Genomic DNA, 21,758 nt, shown 5'->3' with positions numbered 1-21,758 from the left:
TCCTACCTGTGTGAGAAATTTTGTGCTTGTAGCATAAACTACACAATTCTAGAGTTCTATTGGCCCTCATCTGCTATACAAAAGCAAGTACTGCCATTTCCCTCAAATGTAAAGAAAGCCAGTACTTAATACTTATTTGTTAAAGCACCGGATCTTAGAATTCTTATTTTAAATGTAATGCAATTTTAACAAAGCAAGGGGAAAAAAATGTATAGTTAGCTTCAAACTAGGCTAAGAATGTTGATAACGTCCAGCAACATTCTGTACAACTCAAATTCTAACATATGGCTGATTTGTACTAGATGTTATAACACTGTAAATTATCATAAACAATGCTAACAAAAATATCCAAATGTGTAAATAAAAGGTTACTGCAACAATAGGATATTTAGAAAATAAATTTTCTGTGACTTTTCTCAATAGTATAGACCGCAAAGTACTCCTGGAGGTCTGTTGCCAATCGGAGGACAGGTGTATCACTAAGTTATGATAATTGGTGGGCACTTGCTGTTGTCTGTTCCTTTAAGTTAAATAGCAAGATTCACTACAAGAATATAGGTAACAATATCAACATTAGAGTATTTCATTACACCATAATGAGAGAAAATTAAAGTGCAGTGTGTCATACATACTTCTCACTCATACAAGAATAGGTCATATTCTGCCACTTTTAATTAGCAAATTCTCATCCCTCAGTTAAAGTTGGGACTCCACAGACTATCCTTGAAAGGTCCCACGATGCTCTTAGTGTTTCACAATCACGTGTGTCGGCATTTGGTCATTTTTAACTGGTGGGTTTAAACAAGCTGCGCCCATGTGCTCGCCTATGGGGAAACACAGGAGATCGATGCTGCACAGTCTGATGTGTCTGCTTGCCTGGCCTAGAAAGCAAATGTAAATGGCTGAGGCCAGGGTGGAAGTGTCGTGTGGTTGTTAGGGAGCTGAGCTTGTAGCTCAAAGGTGGCCGCTTTGCTTTCTTATTGGGATGCTGCCACTGTAACCTTGGGCAAGGTACTTAACCTGAATTCCTTCAGTGAAAATATGCTGCTGCCCTATAAATGGATTGTATGTAAAACTGTAATCTGTGTAAGTCGCCCTGGATAAGTGTGTCTGCTAAATGGCACGATGTAATGTAAACGATGTGGAACCAGGGACCAATGCTTCTTATAACTAAAGAGGGGGCTCCACACGAAAGGGTCATTTGATTGCCTTTCTGTGAAGCCTGGCCTTATTTTAAATTCAAGTGGGTGAATGCAACATGTGTAATATATGTGGCAATTATAAGCCGAGGTGTATGGTGCGTGTGCAAAGACAATTATGTTCATACCTATAATATTTATTATTGTTCTTGCATCATTTGCCCTGTGATAGATTGGTGGGCCTGTCCAGGGTGCATTCCTGCCTCTTGCCCAGTGCACGTTGGGATAGGCTCCAGCACTGCCCCGGGACCCTGCCCGGGATAAGTGGGTATAGATAACGGATGGATGGATGTTGCGTCATTGTGGTGCTTCCTGTGTGATATTGATGATAATAACAATAAGAAGAAAAAAAGAAGAATATAACAGCTGTAATTGTAGAAGCATCTAGAGCATATAGAGAAGGAAAAAAGACCTAATCGCATGGTGTCATCTGAGCTGTCTCCTTCTTAAGATCCCCTGCAAGTTTGTACTGAAGTGTTAAAAGCCATAAAATCGGCTCTTGATCTCTTCTGGTGCTCTGCTAGGAATCTCTCTTTCTCTCTGCCTCTCTCTCTCTCTCTCTGTCTCTGTCTCTCTCTCTCTCTCTCTCTCTCTCTCTCTTGCTCTTGAAAAATCATTTCTCTGCCATACTTACTTTCAAAGGATGTTTCTGGTGCATACTGTTCTCATTTTATTTCAGTGAACTTTACTGATGGAAAATTATGATCTATGAGAGTAAAAGAAAAGCTCTGCATGCAAAAACAAATTTTAACCTGCCGTAATGGCAAAATACAATATTTGAACATTATCAGCACAAGTGTTGTATTAAAACCTTATTTTGCCTTTCCTGCAGTGTAGAAATGGAACATTGAGCCATTTACCACACTGTATATTGCTGATCCCTGCATTTGTAGCCAGGAAGTCCAAGGGCATAAACAAAAGAACCGTGGGGAAAAAACTGAAATAAGAAAAACATGGAAATGGGGGCATGTTGAATATTGCTCTACTCACATCCTGCAGTTATCCCCTGATGAGTCAATTGCCTTGAGTATGGGTTTGTTGTGATAGCAAGAGCAAGGCCACACTCGCAGTTACATTTTGCACTCATTCGTGACAGTTGGTGTTGGGCAATTGGAGCGTTTGCTTTTATTCTGAATGTCCAGCCATTACTTTAACGTTTGCGGATAAGTAGGCTTTATGTCAGCACGTTGTATGTTCCCATTGTATTTGTACAGGGAACATTCATGTAACGCACAATCTAATGCTCTCCTCTTATTCGTTCTGAGGAGTGCCGAGTCACTCTCATAAGGAATATCAGAAAGGTGTCTTGTCAATCAAGCCTCCCTGCTGTGTTTTTGATTGAACAGTGTTGGGGCAGGCGGCCCGATCCTGCGATTTAACGAGTGATGGATTGCGTTTATCCGCACGGCCGATTTTCATTATACACCTGTTTCGAAAGCGGCCGGTGACGGGGCAGAAGACAATGGCATCAGGGCACTCCCCGTCCGCACACTTCATTTTCAGCCATTTCCACCTCTGGACGAGTGGGGGATGAGTGGCTTTCTGCACGAACCGTCATGCTGCTTTGCACTTTGCCCGAGTGAATTTGAACTGTTAATGGAAAACGGCTGCAACATGCTGTGAATATGCATTTAACATGAAATGACATGCATGCATTTGTACATGCCAGTAGAACGTGCATGCGTTTTTAAAGTAATTATCCTCATGTTTAATTATTTGAAGTCATTATCAGAATGTTGTCCATCCAGTTTCCTTTTCTATCTCATTTGCCTATGCTGCACCTTATCGCACTGTTTTTGTCTATTCAAATTATACAAAAAGGTTGTTGATGTGATTTTACCGTTAAATATCTTAATGCCTTATATCTTCAAATTAGCCTGTATTTCACAAATGATCCGTTAAAATTTCACACTGTTCTAACTGAGGACAGAATGCCGTCCCACTGCAGTTTATAATTGTTATCAAACCTCTCTTACGGAATCAGTGGGTTCTCAAGATTCGGCAGTGGGGCTTCACATCAAAGAGGAATTCAAAATGAAAATTAACATTACGTTTTGGAAAGTGGAGAAAGTGTTCTTTGATTGGTAACGCGTGCTCAGTGTGTCTTCTCTTTTCATTTAATATCTTTTGAAAGCTGGCAAAATGATTGATGCACCAGATGTTTCACGGCCTTATGATGTGTGAAGTCAAGGAGAAGACTGTTTCTTAGACTGTTGACATCAACCATCAGACATCACTGAAGCTTCCTGCTGAATGTCACTTTAAAAATGACTGTCTAATGCATTAAAAAAATGTTTTCTTTTTGCTTTTGCAAATCCTTTTCTTCAAGAATAGAAGGACTGTATTGCCATAGGGCTTGCGTGGGATCCCCATCAAAATAATGTCTCTGATTCATATAGTCCTGAATATGTGAATATCGTTTGTTGTGTAGGAAGGGACGTTATTGATCTGCTCGTGTCATAGAAATAACAGAGATTGCACTGGCAGCATGAAACTTTATGACTCACCTTTGCAACAACAGTGGGTGAAGTGGAAACTATTTCTGGCTTAACACAGATGCAGAAGTGACAAAAAGTTTAGTTGGACCACATGCCCCTGGGGGAAAAAAAAGGCTTTTCAGTAATTTATCAGAATTAAGACTTGAGTATAGAAATGGGCATTGTAAAAAATAAAACGTATATAATCGAGACAATATGCGAGCCTTCAATTTATTTATTTTCTTTCATGGATGAAATTTGTTGCACTGATTCAGGAGTACTTGGGTCTCCATATTAGTTATGAATAAAGAGGAATATTCCAATGAGGAAATGTGGGTCAAGTACCTCATGAAAGACTAGAACAATTAAACCCCACCAGGGAGGCGAACCTGCAATCTTATGATTACAGGTCCACCCCTCCACTCATTACTGGGAGCTGCCATCTTTTTCTCTGGCGGTATTTAGAATCTGCTTGGGCGTAAGTGTGTTCGCTCCACTCTTTCCAAAACGGGGCTGGATAATCCGCCGCTTGTGTAACTGGCTTGCACTCAAATGACCCGGGGTTTCGAGAGCGCTTCTGCGGCGCTGAGGCTGGAAGCGGAACGTTCAAAAGCGCGGTTCTGGGATTTGAAAAATGGGATTTCTCGTGGCACACGAATGCAGAATTAATGGCGTGCGAGAGCTAAACGCGTGTTTGCGGTTCTGCGTTCCGTGTGCTCATGCCCTGTTTCAGAATTAATGGCGGTTTGAGACACCAGGAAAAATGCGGCAAAAATAATTGTCGCAATATGTTAAGTAAAGCTTTTAAATTGATTAACGAGTAAGCGCGACTACAGTGCAAGTGGCGCAATGGATTTTCACTAGGCTGATGGGTGACTTATGAAAACAACTATCACAAATGTATTCATAGCGACAACTGAGAATTACATTCGACATCTGTAAAGAATCTTTGATGCGGCCATCTTAGAAAGGAGGAACAGGAGATGAGATCATCTTTACTCCTTCAGCCATTGTTCTGTGCCAACTGTTTTAGTTTGATGAGAATATTCCTAAGTGCTTGTTGCTTGACCTACATCATTAAATCAGTCCAGGCAGAGCTGTAATAAGCCAAAAAGCATAATTGCAGTACCTCCGTGTTCTCGGTCTAAGTGCTCAGGCGCTTAACTCTTAACTCCCGGGAAAAGACGAGCGGGGGGTTTGGCTGCGGGGCACCGCCGCGCGTTTTCCTGATGCGATGTTTCCCGGGCGACGGCGGTTCCGTCTGACCGGGGCTCTCCTCTTCCTCGCCCGCAGGACAAGGACCTGATCATGACCTTCAACATCTCCATGCACCGGTCCTGGTGGATGGAGAACGGCCCCGGGTGCCGGGTGACCCCCGTGACCCCCCCTCCGTCCTGGGCCCCCGAGGACCACCGCTACATTAGCATCTCCGGCTGCCTGCTGGAGTACCAGTACGTGGAGGTCGCCCACAGCTCCCTGCAGATCATCCTGGCGGTAAGCGCCCCTCTGCTTCTTCGCCAAAAAAACGCTCTTGTATCCCTGAAGCCTGTCTGAAGCTTCCCTCGTGCGCTCTCGCATTTCCTCTGTCCTACTTAAACATTTAGACAATCTCATTAGCATTCCATGCAAACCGAGATGTCCACATGTCAAATGCTTTGATATAAAAACAAAACTAGTTAGCATACTTTTGAGGAGCTCCGAGTTACCGACTACAGCTTATTGGTTGCGCAGTTGTACGTAATTTCATGTTTCATCTAATGTGTTTAAAATAAATTGCCCTATATCCTAAACTACCTAGCGTAATGGTATTGCATTTCCAGGTGTCGAAACGGCCGCACTATATTACATTTACTGTGATGAATTCAATATCATTTTACTGCCTTCAGCTACTCAGAAAATCCTGTGACTACATCTTAGGAGTAATCCGTGTTTTTTGCTTATTTGCTGTGGAGTGATGAGGCTGTGGCGCCCAACTGTGCTCCCCTTTCTTATATTTTGACCAGTCTCTACCCGTAGAGCGTCAGAAGAAATGGAAAATGCTCCGTGCGTCTCAACTTTCAGCCCGTCAGGGTAATTATAGACCAAGGGTTCATGCTCAGATGGGCTGATTAACAGCGCGCTGTAATGTTTCATATAGGCTTAATGTATACTGTGTAATTACGGGAATGTGTTTATGAAACAGATCTCAATGCCTTGCTGCGTAAATTATAACGTAGGAGCTCTCGCGGATCCCCTTAGAGATTACCTTTCCTGCTGTGTTTCAGATACCGCTCGGGAAGCCATTCGGTGCTTGCTAGCCTTTCGCATTCATCTCCTTGTTTTAAACTGTGACGAGCTCTACTATGGCTGATGCATTCAGTGACCTATTTGTACTCCTGCCATACAGAGGTTGTGCACGGTGACAAAGCTCATCAATTTTTAAATTGGTTAGATAATGTTTGACAAATAGGGTAGATCATATTAGCCATTCTAGTGAAAAGGGTTCTTATGGTTGTATTTTTTTTTAGCTTGGACCTTTTGTTCATCCTTTAACATTGGGGAGCAATGCATGTTATGTCGTCCTCTTACACATTAACGGCTGTGGGTATTTTATACACTGATGTGGATATTTCTGATTCACAGTAAATCAAAGGCCCTGGCTGATTGCGTGGATCTGTTAATATGGAAATAGAATGGTCTGTAGGCAAATTCCAGTGACTTCAAATACATTGACTTGCCACCTTTAAGAATTCATTATATTGGTTTGAGTAGATTTGAATGCATGCATTAAGATGATTTCAAAGCTTTTTTCAAAGAATGAGACTGGTCCTTTGTAGACCTTATCTTCCTGTAAAATTGTATATTCAAATTGGCAGTGTCAAATGTCCTGTTTTTTTCAATGTCAAAATGAAAAGCCAAGCCAATTTTTTGTAATCACACAAATGTATTTTGCATTTCAAAAGTCACAGTTGTTCTATGCCATTTCCATAATGAAAATCAGAGAAAGAAGCTAGGCCGAGAATGAACTCATTCATGGCAAGCCATTACAGCTACTTTATGGTCTGTTAGGCAACTGTGTTGTCTTGGATTAAATTGCAAAAAAAAAAAATCTAATATAATTTTGCCCTTCCATACACTAACTGTAGCCACATCAAACCTTAAACCATACTAATCTTTTTAATTGTGTAGTGACACGTGTTTCACCTCAAAGTAATCACTAAACCTTATAGTAATGATAATGGTGTTCAGTGTCAGATGAACTGCAAATTATTTAAATTAAATTAAATTACAGTATTGCAAATAAAGAATCCTTTGTGATAGAAAGGCTGTCAATTACTTGCATATACAAGTATATACATAGTTTATACGTTCCTTCTATTAACAGTAGTCAAGGATTTTATGTGAAGTATATCTGCTAGTTGTAGCTAGTCTTGTTTTTGCCCATACAAAATGAGTTTCAAAAACAAGGAAGAAATATGATCACGAGCTGTCAGATCCTCTGTAGCTGAGTGCTGGATTTATTGGCAGTTCAATAACGCTTAGTTTACTAAACACAGAAGCCGTTACTGCAGCGAAGGGATGAGGAGAATGGCTGGTCCCAGGTCAATGGAACAGTGATTGAATTACACTCCTCTTCCAACAGTGGGAGAGACAAGACGTGTCCATGTCAGCAAAACCTGGAGCTGGCGCTTGTCTTGCAAATATGGCTTTGAATACTCAGTGTTCCTTTATAACAGCTATGAATTCAAGGGGACAGAATTATATGAGCAATTGTGTTTTGTAACTAATGTGCCAGAGACAAATTAATTGCTTTACCAGCTTAAGTTGAGTTTTATACTAAGCCTGCATACTTAGTTTTTAAAAATTGCATTGTTACTTTCAATAGTGTGTGTGCCTCCGTGCGTGCCTTCATGTTTGTGTGGGAGTATGAAATAGGTCTCTTTATGGCCAATCAACTGGGCTGTTGTTGAACTTTATATGCAATGCTGGCCATGGACACTGAAAAGAACAATTCACTATGTTCAGTGGCCAAAATGAAAATGCTCAACTGTATTACCGTATTAAGTAATAACTTAATCCCAAAAAAATATAAATGGAAGAGAAAAACAGACAGCACTCCAGTGCGGTTCATTTTTCTCTTCCACTGATAGATTTATTGCAACGACGGGAGGCAGCTAACACGAAGGCCGTCATTATGAATTGTCAGGCAGGGTTTGCAGAGCCGACGACCATGTTCGATCTGGAGGGAGAATTCTCCGCCGTGCCGCATACCTTAAATAAAACTTTGTAAATAGACTGCCGGTGCTTGAGCTGTCTATAATGCAGCACTCTGCCACTTCTGAAATTTTAATGAATGCTCTCCGCTTCTAAATCTTTTCCGAGCATCCCCCTTACTTTCTTAACATTGGCAACATTCACAATATGCTACCTGCCTGTGAACTTAATACAATATTAATCACATTTACTTGCAAATAAATCAGTGGTAATGTTAGCTATGATAGTATTCTTCCTATAGCCTATGAGTGTGCCATCATGAATTGGCCAGTTCAGTGGTTAAAACCTAAATATGGCCAAATAGTCAATATATGTGATGTGTCATAGCCTCTTATTCAAGTTTGTACATCAACTCCTGTAAAAGCTGTACAAATTGGAACTACTGGCCCCAACATTTTTTGGGGGTCATTACAAAAATATCTGTTATATCTGACCTGCTTTTATTTTCTCTAACTCATTTTACTACCTATTCAGGTACCCTAAGTATCTGGCTGATAACATAAAATCAGTAATAGTCACTGTCAGCCACTGAGGCCATGCACCATTTTGTTCAGGACCAGTTTGTCTTGCTGAAGACATCATCCCACCTGAGTGTGGCATTTAGCAGAATCAAAGGCCGCCTAAATACATAAGAATTCTCATGTCTCACATTCATTTTGCACCTGGTATTTTCAAACTTTTTGTCACTAGGCAGAAAAAAAACATTTCTCAGCAGATATTGGCTGGTCAGGGTTCCTTGCTTAAACTTTGCCATTGGTATTGGCCTTGAAAGATCCATATCCACATCGACCGTTTATATCAATTGAAGTATACAAAGTTGTACATATTAACTGATGGACTGTCATGTTCAAGGTTTAGAATTAGTGACTAGTAAACAATTCTTTGATTTCATAAATGGCAACGGTCATTTATTGTGTCAATTTTTAGACCCAGAGTAATTAATCACAATGAACTATATTGACCATTTACAGACACAGTCAGGGCTTACTTTTGAATTCTCAATGTAAAAATCACTATTTTTACATCTCTGACATTTGGAGTAGATGCAGTATTATCTTAAAACTAAACATCTGATATCTATGAATCACAGTCTGCTTAGAGGACAACAGGAGGTGTTTTAGAACTTTAAAGGGAAGTATCGGTGCAGTCACCTGACGAATGGGGGCACATCAGTCATGTTTTAGAAGCAATCAGAATTGATTGCGAATGCATGGAGACGGACGAGAGCGGCTAGTTCTTCAGATCCGTGGAGAAAATGATGGACTATCACAGCACCGGCTCATTGTGTCTGCTTAGCAGTAATCTCGGATGGAGTCGTCTTAGCAGGAAACAAATGCTTCTGCTGTCAGTATCTTCTGGGGTAAAACAGGTTGCTGGAATTAGCGGCGAGGGTCCAGACGGGAGCGCGACGGTCGGCTCCCCCGTCAGTCACTCCCGCGGTGGGCGGAGCCCGTCGCCGCGGGTGATGGGGGCCCGTCGGAGAGGCGGGCCTCCCTCGCTGAGTCAGCCGGGGATTGAGACCGCCCCAGCGGAGCGGGGCGCTTTGACAGTGTGACTGATGGCTCTGTCTTCGGCAGCCTGTTTTACAACGGGCCTTCAGCGTCGGCGATGCATCCGCGCGATACCGGGATGCTGAGGGGGAGAAAAGCGTCGGGCTTTGACATAGCGGCTCGGGCGCTCCTGTCATCGCTCTCCCCGATGCCGCTGTTGCTCTTTCCGTCCCCACCGCTCTTTAGCCATGGAAACCGTAGTCAATTGGCAAAACGACTGGAGGGAATTTTTAGGATCAAGCGCACGACAAAATCTTTGGTGTTGGCAGCCTTGACTCCCTCTGGAGGCCAAAGCGGGGCCTTCGTGTTTGGGCTGTGAATGGTCGGACGGTGGGGCGGCACCACGGCGGAACTTTTGTCTTGTTTGTTTGTATCAGCCTCTCTCTCCCCAGTCTAAATACATTTGAATGTAAAATGTTTAATTGTGTTTGGCTACATAATCAACATCCTCAGTCTCCTCCAGTTGCTCTCTGATAGATAATGAAAGCCCTTGTTTCCACACAAGGGAATTACGAGCAATGGAAAAAAAGACTCCTTCATTATCTTTCACAAAATGAGTAAGTGCATCTTTGAAGAGTTGACTATGGCAGCAACCCCTCTGCTTCCACCCCCTGCACCCCCCCACCCCACCCCAAAACCAATGAGACAAGCGAACAATTGATCCGCAAATTTTAGCTGTCTAGTCTTCCCCCCTACTAAATTGCCACCTTCTGACAGGGTGCAAAGTACCCAAGTAATAATTTCTTATCTCATATTTATTAATGAAAATAACCTCGGGGTTAATTTGATGCAGTAATATCTCTGAAAATGTGCCTTCCGTGCAGGCCCACCATGTGAACTACAATGATGACAGCCCGTTCTGTTCCTCCCTCCTTGTTCTCGCGGTGAGATAATTATGGGGATTACACAGGGTACAACTGAACAAGCCTTGTCACTTGCATTGTCAGCCGGAGAGTTTTTAAACAGCCTCGAGGCTTTTTCGATGGATGCTGTCCCATTGTTTTAAAACGCGTCTGAAAAAAACCGCGCCTCGTTAACGAGGTTTTTCCTCAGAAACCGACACGGTGGCTTCCTTCCTTCGTTTACAACCAGCCCAGGCATTACTGTGGCTGCATGCATCATTACACCGTAAGGAAAAGCTAGGTTTGAAAGTAATTAAGTATAGATGTGGAATAATGAAACCCCCCCCCCCCCAAGCTGTGATCCGACATAAATCCAGATGAACTTTTTCTGACATTCCAGCGGGCTCTCCGTCCTGGCTTAGTTTGCGGAGTGTGACTCCGAGGGGCCCTGAGGGTATTTCGGAGGGCAGGCAGGTGAGGTCCGTGTCATGGCCTCGGTCCGTGCTACTCATTTCTGAGGAGGCTAGCCGCTGCACCCATGACATCATCAGAACGCGACGGTGAGAGGGGCGACATAGCTCAGGGGCGTCATAGCTCAGGAGGTAAGAGCGGTTGTCTGGCAGTTGGAGGGTTGCCGGTTTGATCCCCGCACTGGGCATGTCGAAGTGTCCCTGAGCAAGACACCTAACCCCTAACTCTGGTGAATGAGAGGCATTAATTGTAAAGCGCTTTGGTTAAAAGCGCTATATAAATGCAGTCCATTTACCATTTGAGAGAGCGGCGCTTAGCCGACGGAGCGTTATGTGGTGTTAGCGCTGGTAATATAGACCCACCCGATACCCCACTCCGTATTTTTAATTTTGAACATTCTGCCTCCCTCCAGTTGAAGCACAGACGTTCCAATTAAAGAGGTCATATGAATGACTGTGTGCCTTACTGTGACAGTGGCTATTCTGTACTGTATCACGGCGCTCGAAACGTCTGTTGCCAATCTGAACCGCCTGTCGTTGGGAACTAGCAGGGACAGAAGGAACACAGCATATGGCCATCTGGGTAGTCTGTAGAATTTGTGGCTGTCTGCCGTGGGTGGTGGAGCTCACGTTCCATGTGATCTCACGCTGGCATTTTAATTCCATCCACAATTAGGAGGAACTGCCCCCTCCCTGCACAAAGCCAGCGGTTTCCTCTCTCAGTGAAACTGAACTTACCGTGAGTTTGGCATGTATAAAAAAGGAACTCGGGCTGTTTCAACAGATGCGTAAATGGTGCTTGGTTGAGGGCGTCCCTGTGGGACTTCTGAGGAATCTATCATGACGTTGGGTCACAGTTGAACTGTTGAGTAATCTTGTCCCCTCCTACTCCACACAGAGCGCAGTGGATCTGCACTGAAGCTATGCGTGAGCGTCTATATACAGAAAGTACCCTGTAGCAAGGGTTTGGCACGATGCGTTACGTCTTTCCCTGTCGTCGGGCTCTGTATGGTTCGACCTGCCCAGTCCACCTTTCGACGTTCCGGAGAAAGGCTCTCTGGTCTGGAAACGGATCCTTGGAGCCGAGACAGAAAACAAGGGCGCCCATGTGACAGAGAAACCCTTTGAGGCGTTGTTTCATCGATTTGGGAGTGGGTGATTGGTATTCGCTCCCATCGGCCGACTGTAGCACCCGCCGCGTCGATTTCTGAGAGGTCGTGCCGGCCCGAACGTGCCCCGTGCCCTCGCGGCGAGCGGGTAGCGTGGCACAACCGGTGAGGGTCACAGCCTGCCACCCCCCCACCCCAAACGCAGGGCCGACACCAGATGGCCGGGGTGAACTGGCAAAACGAGCTGTACCCACCGTAGCGCACGTAGCCACCAAGCTCCGAGCCATTTACTAACATTACACTTACAGGCCATTGGCAGCTCGGAACAGCCCTGTAAGAAACTCCATTACCCAACTTCCAATACTGTATCACATTTAATGTATTTTTAGCATGCTGTGTGCCAGTGTGTTCCTTTTGTAACTGAAGTTCTAATAATATTTTTCTCGTTGTAATGTGGGAAATAATGCGGGAGCGCTTCTTGTTTCGCAGATTTTTTTTCCTGCCCGTCTTCGCGGTTGGCTGGTTTATCGTTTCAAACGCCGAGTTCCCGGGGTTGGTTCCCGAGGACTTTCCGCAATGGATTGTGACTCTATATATAGGGTGGCGCTGGCAGTAAACCCGCTGGAGGCACCGCGGTCAACGCCGCTTGAGAATCCGGTCTCGCTTACGTCGACGGGTGCCGCGGCATCGCTGCCAGCCGTGCGTGGAGACCGAAGGCCACCGATGCCCCGTTTACGGTTACGTTCGAACCTTTGATGCCACACGTAGCGTGACACCTGGCGTGTTCAGACTGCAGGATGTGGCCTGAACTAAGGGAAGAAGACTGTGCTTTTATTGGAGGAGACCGGCTATTGCAGTCCACGGCCTCTCGACTCTATCACACCGACGCAGAGCACAACAGGCATCCGTAACTGAAGACCTTGTGAGGAACTTTAATAAATGAGACTATTAAGCACAGCTATAGCGATATGCTTATGGGTATATTTTACATTGCGCTCACAATCCATCAGACCTTGTTTAATTACACATGGGTGTCTGTTTGGTAATGGATTTTTTTTTAATGTTATGTATTTAGTCTGGTTCTGAATGTGCGTCTGTAATTGTTTAAAAAAGAGCTTAGCACAGGGTCATTAGCTGCGAGATTAAAACAATGGCCTACTTTGTCTACATTTTACGCCCGTCATTTCAGTTTCTGCTGAAACTTGTTGTGATGAGCATTAGCCTGGTTAATAATCAGTCTGTGGGGGTTTAATTTACAGTTGTCAGTATTAGGCTTGTAGATTGAGAGGGGCAATTGTAGCCCTGGATGACTGAAACTAATGGAGCACAACCCCCCCCCCCCCCCCCCGCAGTCACTGAAATGCAGTTGTCCAGGTGCTTTGAGAGTTCCAGATCACTGCACTCACTGTGCATAATTGAAGGGCACGCTTAAGAATAATTTCAATTAAGCTAAGGAAACTGCACACTGAGCATGTAATTTTATTTCCTTTATTATGCTGTTATTTCCTGTCATGCTGGCTGTTACTACACCACATTAATTTTACTTCTGCAGTGGTTGCAAACGGTGATATTATGAGGTCTGTTACTTAAATGTAACTTGCCTTTCACCTTTTCACTGGGTTTTTCATCCCATTCTAGTTAACTGTAGTTGGGTAATTTCTTTTTTTATACTCATACATTCAGTATTCAGTACAACATCCACTGGGCCCACCCAGTAGTCATCTGATACTGTCATGGGCTAGTCATACAATGGACCATAACAGTAAAATTAATTGAAATTAATTGTGGCTTGCAAACTTCCATTCCAGAGCCTTTATTACAATAAAACACCTGTGCATTTGCTCTGCCTGCCTATCATCCTAGTTAAAGTTCTAATCGCAGAAAGAATTTTAGAGGCTACATTCATGAAAAGATTTACTTCCTATCATCTTTTTCAAAGAAATGCAAAATGTATTTTCTAAAAAATGCCATTTGTTTTGAGTTTGCCAATGTGAACCTTTATTATTTCTCATATGAACCTGTATTTATTTGTTCACCAGAGTTAAGGACAAATATTGATGGAGTTCTTTATGAAGATGAGGCCAATATGCCAGTATACAGCTTTCTTCAATGGAATGCATTATTCTGTTGGCAGTTTGCATATACCTGTCATTAAGCATGGAGAAGGCTATACGCTGAACTGTTTTAATCTTTTAGCTGTGTGTTTTTGCGAAAATGTTCAATGGGTATCATTTATGAATAAATTGTGATAAAATATGTATGCTCTCTGCAAAATCTCAGCTGACATAAGAACTCTTCTCTGAGGAATAAGCAAACATGGAAGCTGCTTTCTTCGAGATCATCTGAGGTTAGCCTGGAAAAACATGGCCTCATTGGCACAAGAAAGGAGAATGGTATTCATGGAAAAATCTGATTTTTTTATTTATTTTTTACTGATGTCTTTTGATCTAAATCTTGAGATTCAACTAATGCAACAAAAAAAAACACTATAGAGAAAGAGGGGAAGAGAGAGAGGGGAAAAGGAGAGGAATATCAAGAGGCAGGAGAAAGAGAGAGAGGGAGCAAAGAGAGATGTGGATTCTGGGAACTCTCTGAAACTTTGGAGTTGAGACTGCATTATGAGTAAGTGAAATACGCTTTTGAAAACTGTCATCCCATGAGTAGTTTATGCTTTAGCCCGGGAAGAGCCTGCATCAGTTTTGACAGTGCCCAACACCCAGAGGGAAGGGAATCAATTGCCCTCATTATGTGTCAGTCCCAAAAAAACACATCACCAGAGCACATTGTCATTCAGCATTCATTGTTTTCACGGAACTCTCGCTTAAACACGCCACTCCGTTTGAGGAGACTGGCCCCTGGTTTTGTTTTGGGGTTTTTAATCAAAATTTGAAAACGCTCGGTGAGGTCTCGTCCTTCGAAGTTCTGATTCTAAGAGTGACAGAAATTTTGGTGGCATGGCTCTTTTTCCGCGTGTGCCCACGTGTTTCAATGCGGGCAAATAATGAGGTTGGCCACAGCTGAGCGACAGAGAAGCTGATGCCGTCAGGATCTCTGACGCGTCTGAACGTCTCGTCTGATAAGGCCGCCATCCAGTGGAGAAGGCAACGCCCACCGACCCCCGTTTCTTTAAAAAAAAAAGTGTCAGAAACAACACAGGAAAGGCGCTCGGCAAAACCTGCGGGGAGTCGGCGAGCGCGGAGCTTCTTCTTCTTCTTCTTTTCTTTAACGAAGACGACTTTGCCGTTGCGCCTTCCCAATATCTCAGGGCTCGCGGTCGCGAATCTGGAGCCGCGCGAGTCGGAGTCGCTGATTATCACAGGCGCGCGAAGGGAAGAGATCTTGCGCGGCGCGGAATCACTGGCCGATCGCGGTAATGAGTCACCGGTTTAGCGCACTGAAGAAGAAAGCAAAAAAAGGAGGCCATTTTCTGAGCCGCAGGGGGTCTTGCCCTTCGATGTGCACCGTTTTGAAGATCTTGAGCCGGAGAGGTCCCCACTCATAGCCATACAGACGTGTCCTTGTAACAAGGCTGTGCTACAAACAAGACATCATTTTATTGGTAAATGAAAGTATGTACACGAACCACTGTTGTAAAAAAATAATAAAAATAGCCAGCTTTCATAGTGACAAATGTGGAGTTGAATCATAAAATGCTGTAACCAAGGGCAGATTGTTTGGGAGATTTCTTCTGTCAACTACAGTAAATACACAACAGATGTAGGTTGTGTACTACATGGAAACTGGCAATAAAAAGTTGGAATTCATACATAATAAAGATTTGCCACAAGAATAAACAGATTTTTTTTATAAACAATGTATTCAATAACAAATCTCACAATCTTTTTCAGAAATGAGAATTTCTTCCCAAAGCATAATTTAATCATTCTCAGCATAGTAACCTTTGCTGTATAGATTGCTACGGTAAATTAAGTTGGTTTAGTTCACTTTTAAAATTTTTCTCTTTCTTGTGTTAGCTATTATTGACAAACTGACTGTGGGTATGTCGATTTGTTTGTATGAGTGTATGCGTGAGTGTGTGTGAGGGAGCAAGAGAGGGTATGAGACAGAGAGACCGCACTAATCTGCATTCTTTCAACAATATACTTGTGGCCGAAGCAGAAGTCAAGGACCATTACCCTACAAAATCCACTGAGAGAGCACATAGCTTTAAGTGGTTTATCCTTCTAATGCTGCAGTTACCTGCTGTGAATAAATATTGAAATCCTAATTGCAACCCTCATCCTAATTAATACTGGTTTTAAACCTTTGGCAATAAGAAATTGATCACATTTACTGTATCATGGTTCTATCCTGCACGGTATGGAGTTCCTTGTCTGCACAGAAAGACACTGCGTGGAGGCATGCCAGCGCAGTAGGTGGATGCAGTATACCGACAAGGACAAGCTGTTCATGCATATACTGTAGCATAAAGTAAGCAAGGTGCTGAAAGATCATTATGTAAAACTGAGAATGTTGCACTAGACATTTTTACGCATTTGTGTTTTTCACAAATGTACAGTTCAGTACCGTTAGAATAATTTGTTGTAGCCGGTCTGCAAAGATTACTGCAGTTTATATTAAATATACGGTATGATAGAGGTACAGTTCTGAAGTTAGAAATGCAATTCCGTCAGGGACAGTGTGATATCTGGAGAGCCAGGATTTAGTAATGTGTGTGTGTGTGTGTGAGAGAGAGAGAGAGAGAGAGAGAGAGAGGGTACTATGTATTCTAAGACATCCACAATAAGATGCTGGACCAAGGCAAGCTATCCAACAGAGACAGCTCAGAATTAGACTTACTTTTATCATTGATGCTTTCAACCTGTGAACACGACCATATTTTTGGACCCGAGATGTCATGTTGGTGAAGAGTCCCTCCAGGAATACTACTGAAGCAATGCCTTCTAATATTTACATCACATTTTATATTCTTGTGCCCATGTGACCTCTGTGCTGGTGTCCGCATTTTGAGCGACATTACGTAACATAATGCAGATAGACATTTTCTTTGTAAGTCTTAGGAGATGGTTAGAGGCTACTCTACTGAAGATGCGTGTCTCATATGAGAACAAGTACTGCTTTTTGCATATGAAATTAGGAGTGTACATTCGAAGATGTTTTTGAGAATAATACTGCATTTTATGAACACATTTTGTCTTGCAACACCCTTAGGCCCATATTAAAAACCTGCCAAAGGCTGTATTCTGACTGAGCCCAGGGCCTAGTGTTCTGATTTCATATAAAATCCGGGAATTAGGAATTAATTTAAATGGGGTTTTCAGAGTTTTTAGGACAATTTGATTGGGCAGTATTTACAGTATATTTGCCAGGTATGATGGTGAAATAATTGTAACTTGTTTCTTGTTTATATTGTATCTTTGTAGACTTTCTATGCTTCATATTCACAAAATGTATTTCGCTGAGAGATTTTTGTGCGAAAGGCACTTCCACAACAACATTAGTAAAGGTAAATATGAAAGGTTTGTGAATGAACCCCATTCCATCATAATTTGAGAGTGATATTTTTCTCTGTAGTGCACATTACTATTATTTATTTCATTTTGGCTGTCGGGATGAATTATTTATTATAGACTGAGAGCATCAGGTCTCTGTGCATTTTAGGCTTTTTAGTTTATGTTCATATACATCTTAGTAAATGCATCACACTGCATTGAAGTGATTTTGGGTGCATTCGCTTAGCATAGAGGTCACAGCTAGAAAGAGCTCAAACTTTGAAAAATCGCGTCTCATAGACATTGGCCACCTACCCCGTGCCTTCAGTACAATAGCAAGTGAGTATATGGGCTTGGCATTCAAGCTTTATTTTGGTTGGATCAATGATAAGATGTCTGAATGCATTATAGTAAACACTGTGCAATTATGCTCTTAGCTCAGGGAGAGAGCTTTTACAGCAAGCGATCAATCCCGCTACAATGGATTCAGGAGTTAAGGGCTGTGTAATGAATTATTATCAAGCGAAGGAAAAGTATGCCTACAGATCCAATAAGGGCTTAGATTGGAACGTATTGTAAGCGGATGTTTATGGTAACTCGGAGTTCTAATTGGCTTCCGAGATTTACTTTATGTAGTTTATTTCAAAGGGACAGTGGGCAGCGTTAGGCTTAAAATTCAGAGAAAAAACTTGAATGCATTGCACCGGACTTAGCTATAAGCTAATTGTAAGCAGATCCCATGCATACAAAACAGAGATGTCATACAGCGCCTTTAGAAACAAGCTGATACCTCAGACCATGTACGTATACCATATCTAGAGACCTTTGTTCTTGTCTGTGCCAATGAATCTGGCATGTACAACTGTGAGCTCAACAGAATAGTCTTGATTCTATTAACTTTGACCTTCCGATAAGTGCAGCAATATTCTTCCGCTCTCTTTCTTCATACAGTTTGGCTAGTTAATTTTTCTGATTTCTGGACTCACCAACGTATGCTCAGAAAGAAGAAGAATGCCACTTGCATTGACTGTGAGCCCAGGCTAAGGACAAACGTTGATTGATGGTACCCAGGCTAACGTGGGCAAATTTAGCGCAACATAGCATTACAGCAGTGTGAAGGGCGCCTTTTTTTGAGGAAAACCAATGAAGTAAGTAATGTAAAATAAGTAAGTGAAGAGCGTGACTGTGGGGATTGGTTGGTGTGCAGTGATGCAACCTCCTCTGCAAAGGGGCTCTGTTCTCTCCGTGGCTAAGTGCCTGTGTACTTGTGAAAGAGGAAAATTGGGTCTGATATGTGTTGCTGGAAAATCAAAGTAATCACAATGACAAAGAGGACCACAAGCTCTTTCTGGCTCATCAGGACCAGCGGGTGAACCCGGCCGCTGGCTTGGGAAGCTCGCTCGGCGTAATGCAGTCCTTTACTTCGTTTGACCTCTTTGCATTCTTCAAATGATAAGGAAGAGAATCGGTGGTGTGCAAAGACTGTGCCTTAGTTCTCGTAAGATCATTCAGATTTTCTCTGCCATCAGGCAATTTGAACACATCCTCTTTTAAGAATGCTTGAATAAGCTTGTCATAATCTATAATGTAGGACTATTAATATTGCAGGTGCTGTCAAATCTCCCTGTTTCATAACCTTATTTCCATATTTCTTGGAAAAAGTAAAGCTTAGCACCATATATTCTTTCATATTTATTCACCTGGCAGTAACACAGAGGTTTAATTTTGGTTCACTGTTTGAAGATATTGCTGTTAAATTTATATTTTGTGCTGTTTTCCCCGGACAGCAAAAGGCTCAGTTTGTCACTTAAATTGAAATGTATCCCTTGAGTTTCGGTAATTACTTTTTAAAAAGGAAAAGCATTAATAAACAAAACACTGGCACTCCCGTCCCAGAATTCTCCAGCAGACACAATTATGTGAAAAGCACATAACTGACTGGAAAACTCACCCTGTTGAAGTATGATACAAGATTGATTAGTTGAAAATAGTTTGTGAAAAATGAGTCCAGTTTGGACAGAACAAACTTGTTTAGTGTTTCTAGGATGTGATCCTGCTATGGGTATGTTTTTTTGGTCCTGGAAGGAAAAAAAGTTTTTGACTACTTTGAGATGTAGACAGCACTTGTTTTGACCGAAAGGGTTTCCGTAGTCTGATACTTTCTCCTATATGTGGGTATTTTTGAAAAATGTTAATTTTACTGGAAAATTTGGACGTCAGTGATAGGAGGGAGGCACAGTATGAGAGTAACAGTACATTCACGTGCATCATTGTAGTGTGGACTGCATTACTTTGTTCCACTTTAAAAGCCTTCCTATTATTTCATTGACCAGGGAGATATAACAGGCAAAGATAGTGTCCATTGTTAATTGTGCTGGCCAAATTCTTTCTTTTTAAAAAATTACTAGCAGTACTCAGAAAGGGACAATGGCAAACAACGGCTTTCACTTTCACTCTTGCGTGTGTATGAAACGTCTTTTTTTATTTGAGCTTGTGCAGGGCCGCGTCACTCACGCAAAGCCGGGATCAACAGGTGCGGGAATCCAGTGAATGAGCCAATGATATTGGCCCTGGGCCACGGTCGGAAATGTGGAAGGTTCCTTTGGCGTCTTATTAAGGCCGACGCCAACATGCGACTTAAGCTGGCCGGCCCTAACGCACGAGCCCTGGATCCTCTTACCGCAGGGCACTGACGTTAATTCAGATGAAGAGGTATGCGCAGGTAGCCAATGCGGGCTGGGACCAGCAAAGCTACCCACTTTAACGTTGGCAGACGACCAGAAAAAGGCTTAGTTAGATTATGGTGAAAAATTGGCCTTTCACTGCCCCAAATAAGATTGCGACTGAACAATTAATGCTGCATGCACAGCACTGAAGAGAAATATCCTGGAATGTGTATTTTTTTTAAGTGTGTATGTTGTTTGTGTGGCTCACAGAAGAGGTATACAGCTTATGGTGGATTTATTATATTATTCTTGGTGTTTGGTTTTGTTGCTCATTTTTCATGGGCCAGAGCCAATTTATCAAAGGTACAAGGTCAGTACAGACTGCATTGGTCAACTGCAATGCACTCCAGTTGGTAAAAACAGAATTAAGCAATTGCTACTTTGTATTAATTAGAAGGGCTTTGTGTATGTTCAATTATGAGTTTTGTATTTTCTGACGTTGTTGAGCAACTGTGCATAAAAAGTGAAATATTTATTTAATTGCCTTAATCAAAATAAATGGTGAACGGCGTTGTGATTAAACTAAATATGACTCAAAGTTTAAATGTATTTATCCCCAAAACAGCCTTTCATAATAAGGAGAAAACTATTACCAGCTCAAAGCCAGTAACATACAATATGAGCTATAGATAAAAGCTTAGGATTTCAGGGACAGATCTCACCTTATGTGCTTTTTGTACAATATGTAACCCTTTGCTGCAAGCACAAGTTAAACCAGCCATTTCTTATATTGCATAGCTGCCATTTAAACCCCATGCCCAGAACTGACTTCACCTCTGTGATATATAAAATGTATCAAACATGTGGAAATGCTTTTTGACTTTATCATGATAAGCAATAAACTACAGACAACACCTCTTCACATACACAGTCAGTGCTGTAAATATATGTAATAAGAAATCTCCTTTGAGAAGTCTGGAATTTTACAAGAGGTGGTGTGTGCTGACTCTTTTAAAAGGTTTTATTGAGTGACTGTACTAAAGCCTTTACCCTTGAAGGGTTGGAGCAGCAGACTGAAGAACTGCTGAATATCTTTAAGAGGCTGGCTGTGTTTAAAAAAAAAAAAGGCTCAAGAAGATTATTTGCAGTTGAAGGACTTAGATGTTGCAGCAAATGACCGGTTGTTGGCATGTTAAACACCTCAAGTGCCGTCAATAAACACCAAGGTGCAGACCATCTGGAGGGAGCTGATGAACATATGAGGAACTAGTCAAGGACACCTTAATGCTACCGGCTGTGTGGAATAGACATGCACTATTTGAAATGTGATGAGAGAGAGGGGGAGAGAGATGAAACTAAAATAATTGCAAGTAGAATTATTTTTACAACATAATTATACTTATCCTAGTACTACTACTACTACTATTACTACTGCTACTCATAATAATAATAATAATAATTATTATTATTATTATTATTGTTATTATACCTTTTAGGGTCTAAAAGAATTTTACAATGAAGGCGGAAGCATAACCTCATATGACCAACCAGTGATGTGTAGCTCTCACCTGTGGAAGTAAATTGACAGCATACAGGAAATCCAAAACTGTTCTAGGTACAGTGATGTGGTGGCACCATACACAAGCTTTAGGTAGCTGCAGGCAGGTAGAGCTTTATAACCGTATTTTAATTTATAACAGCACCCTCACCCAACTAGCTCTTTCACCAAGCCCTCATT

At 42.3% G+C, this 21,758-nt stretch overlaps 1 protein-coding gene and 1 long non-coding RNA gene across 2 annotated transcripts in view; one reads left to right on the top strand and one right to left on the bottom strand.

Moving 5' to 3' along the window:
• The window catches only part of LOC118229618, a 94,911-nt gene that overhangs the window by 51,967 nt on the left and 21,186 nt on the right, over window positions 1–21,758 (bottom strand). The gene's annotated exons all lie outside the window — the stretch shown is intronic.
• Window positions 1–21,758, top strand: part of nkain2 (sodium/potassium transporting ATPase interacting 2) — a 107,796-nt gene that overhangs the window by 71,686 nt on the left and 14,352 nt on the right. Inside the window, exon 4 of the mRNA XM_035421737.1 lies at window positions 4,970–5,170. Coding sequence (XP_035277628.1) covers window positions 4,970–5,170 — 201 coding nt within the window. The remainder of the gene's footprint in view (window positions 1–4,969; window positions 5,171–21,758) is intronic.

This window comes from Anguilla anguilla, chromosome 6 (genome assembly GCF_013347855.1).
Source record: "Anguilla anguilla isolate fAngAng1 chromosome 6, fAngAng1.pri, whole genome shotgun sequence".
NCBI lineage: Eukaryota > Metazoa > Chordata > Actinopteri > Anguilliformes > Anguillidae > Anguilla > Anguilla anguilla.
The sequence above is the reverse complement of the archived record's forward strand: the minus strand, read 5'-3'. Positions and strand labels throughout refer to the sequence as shown.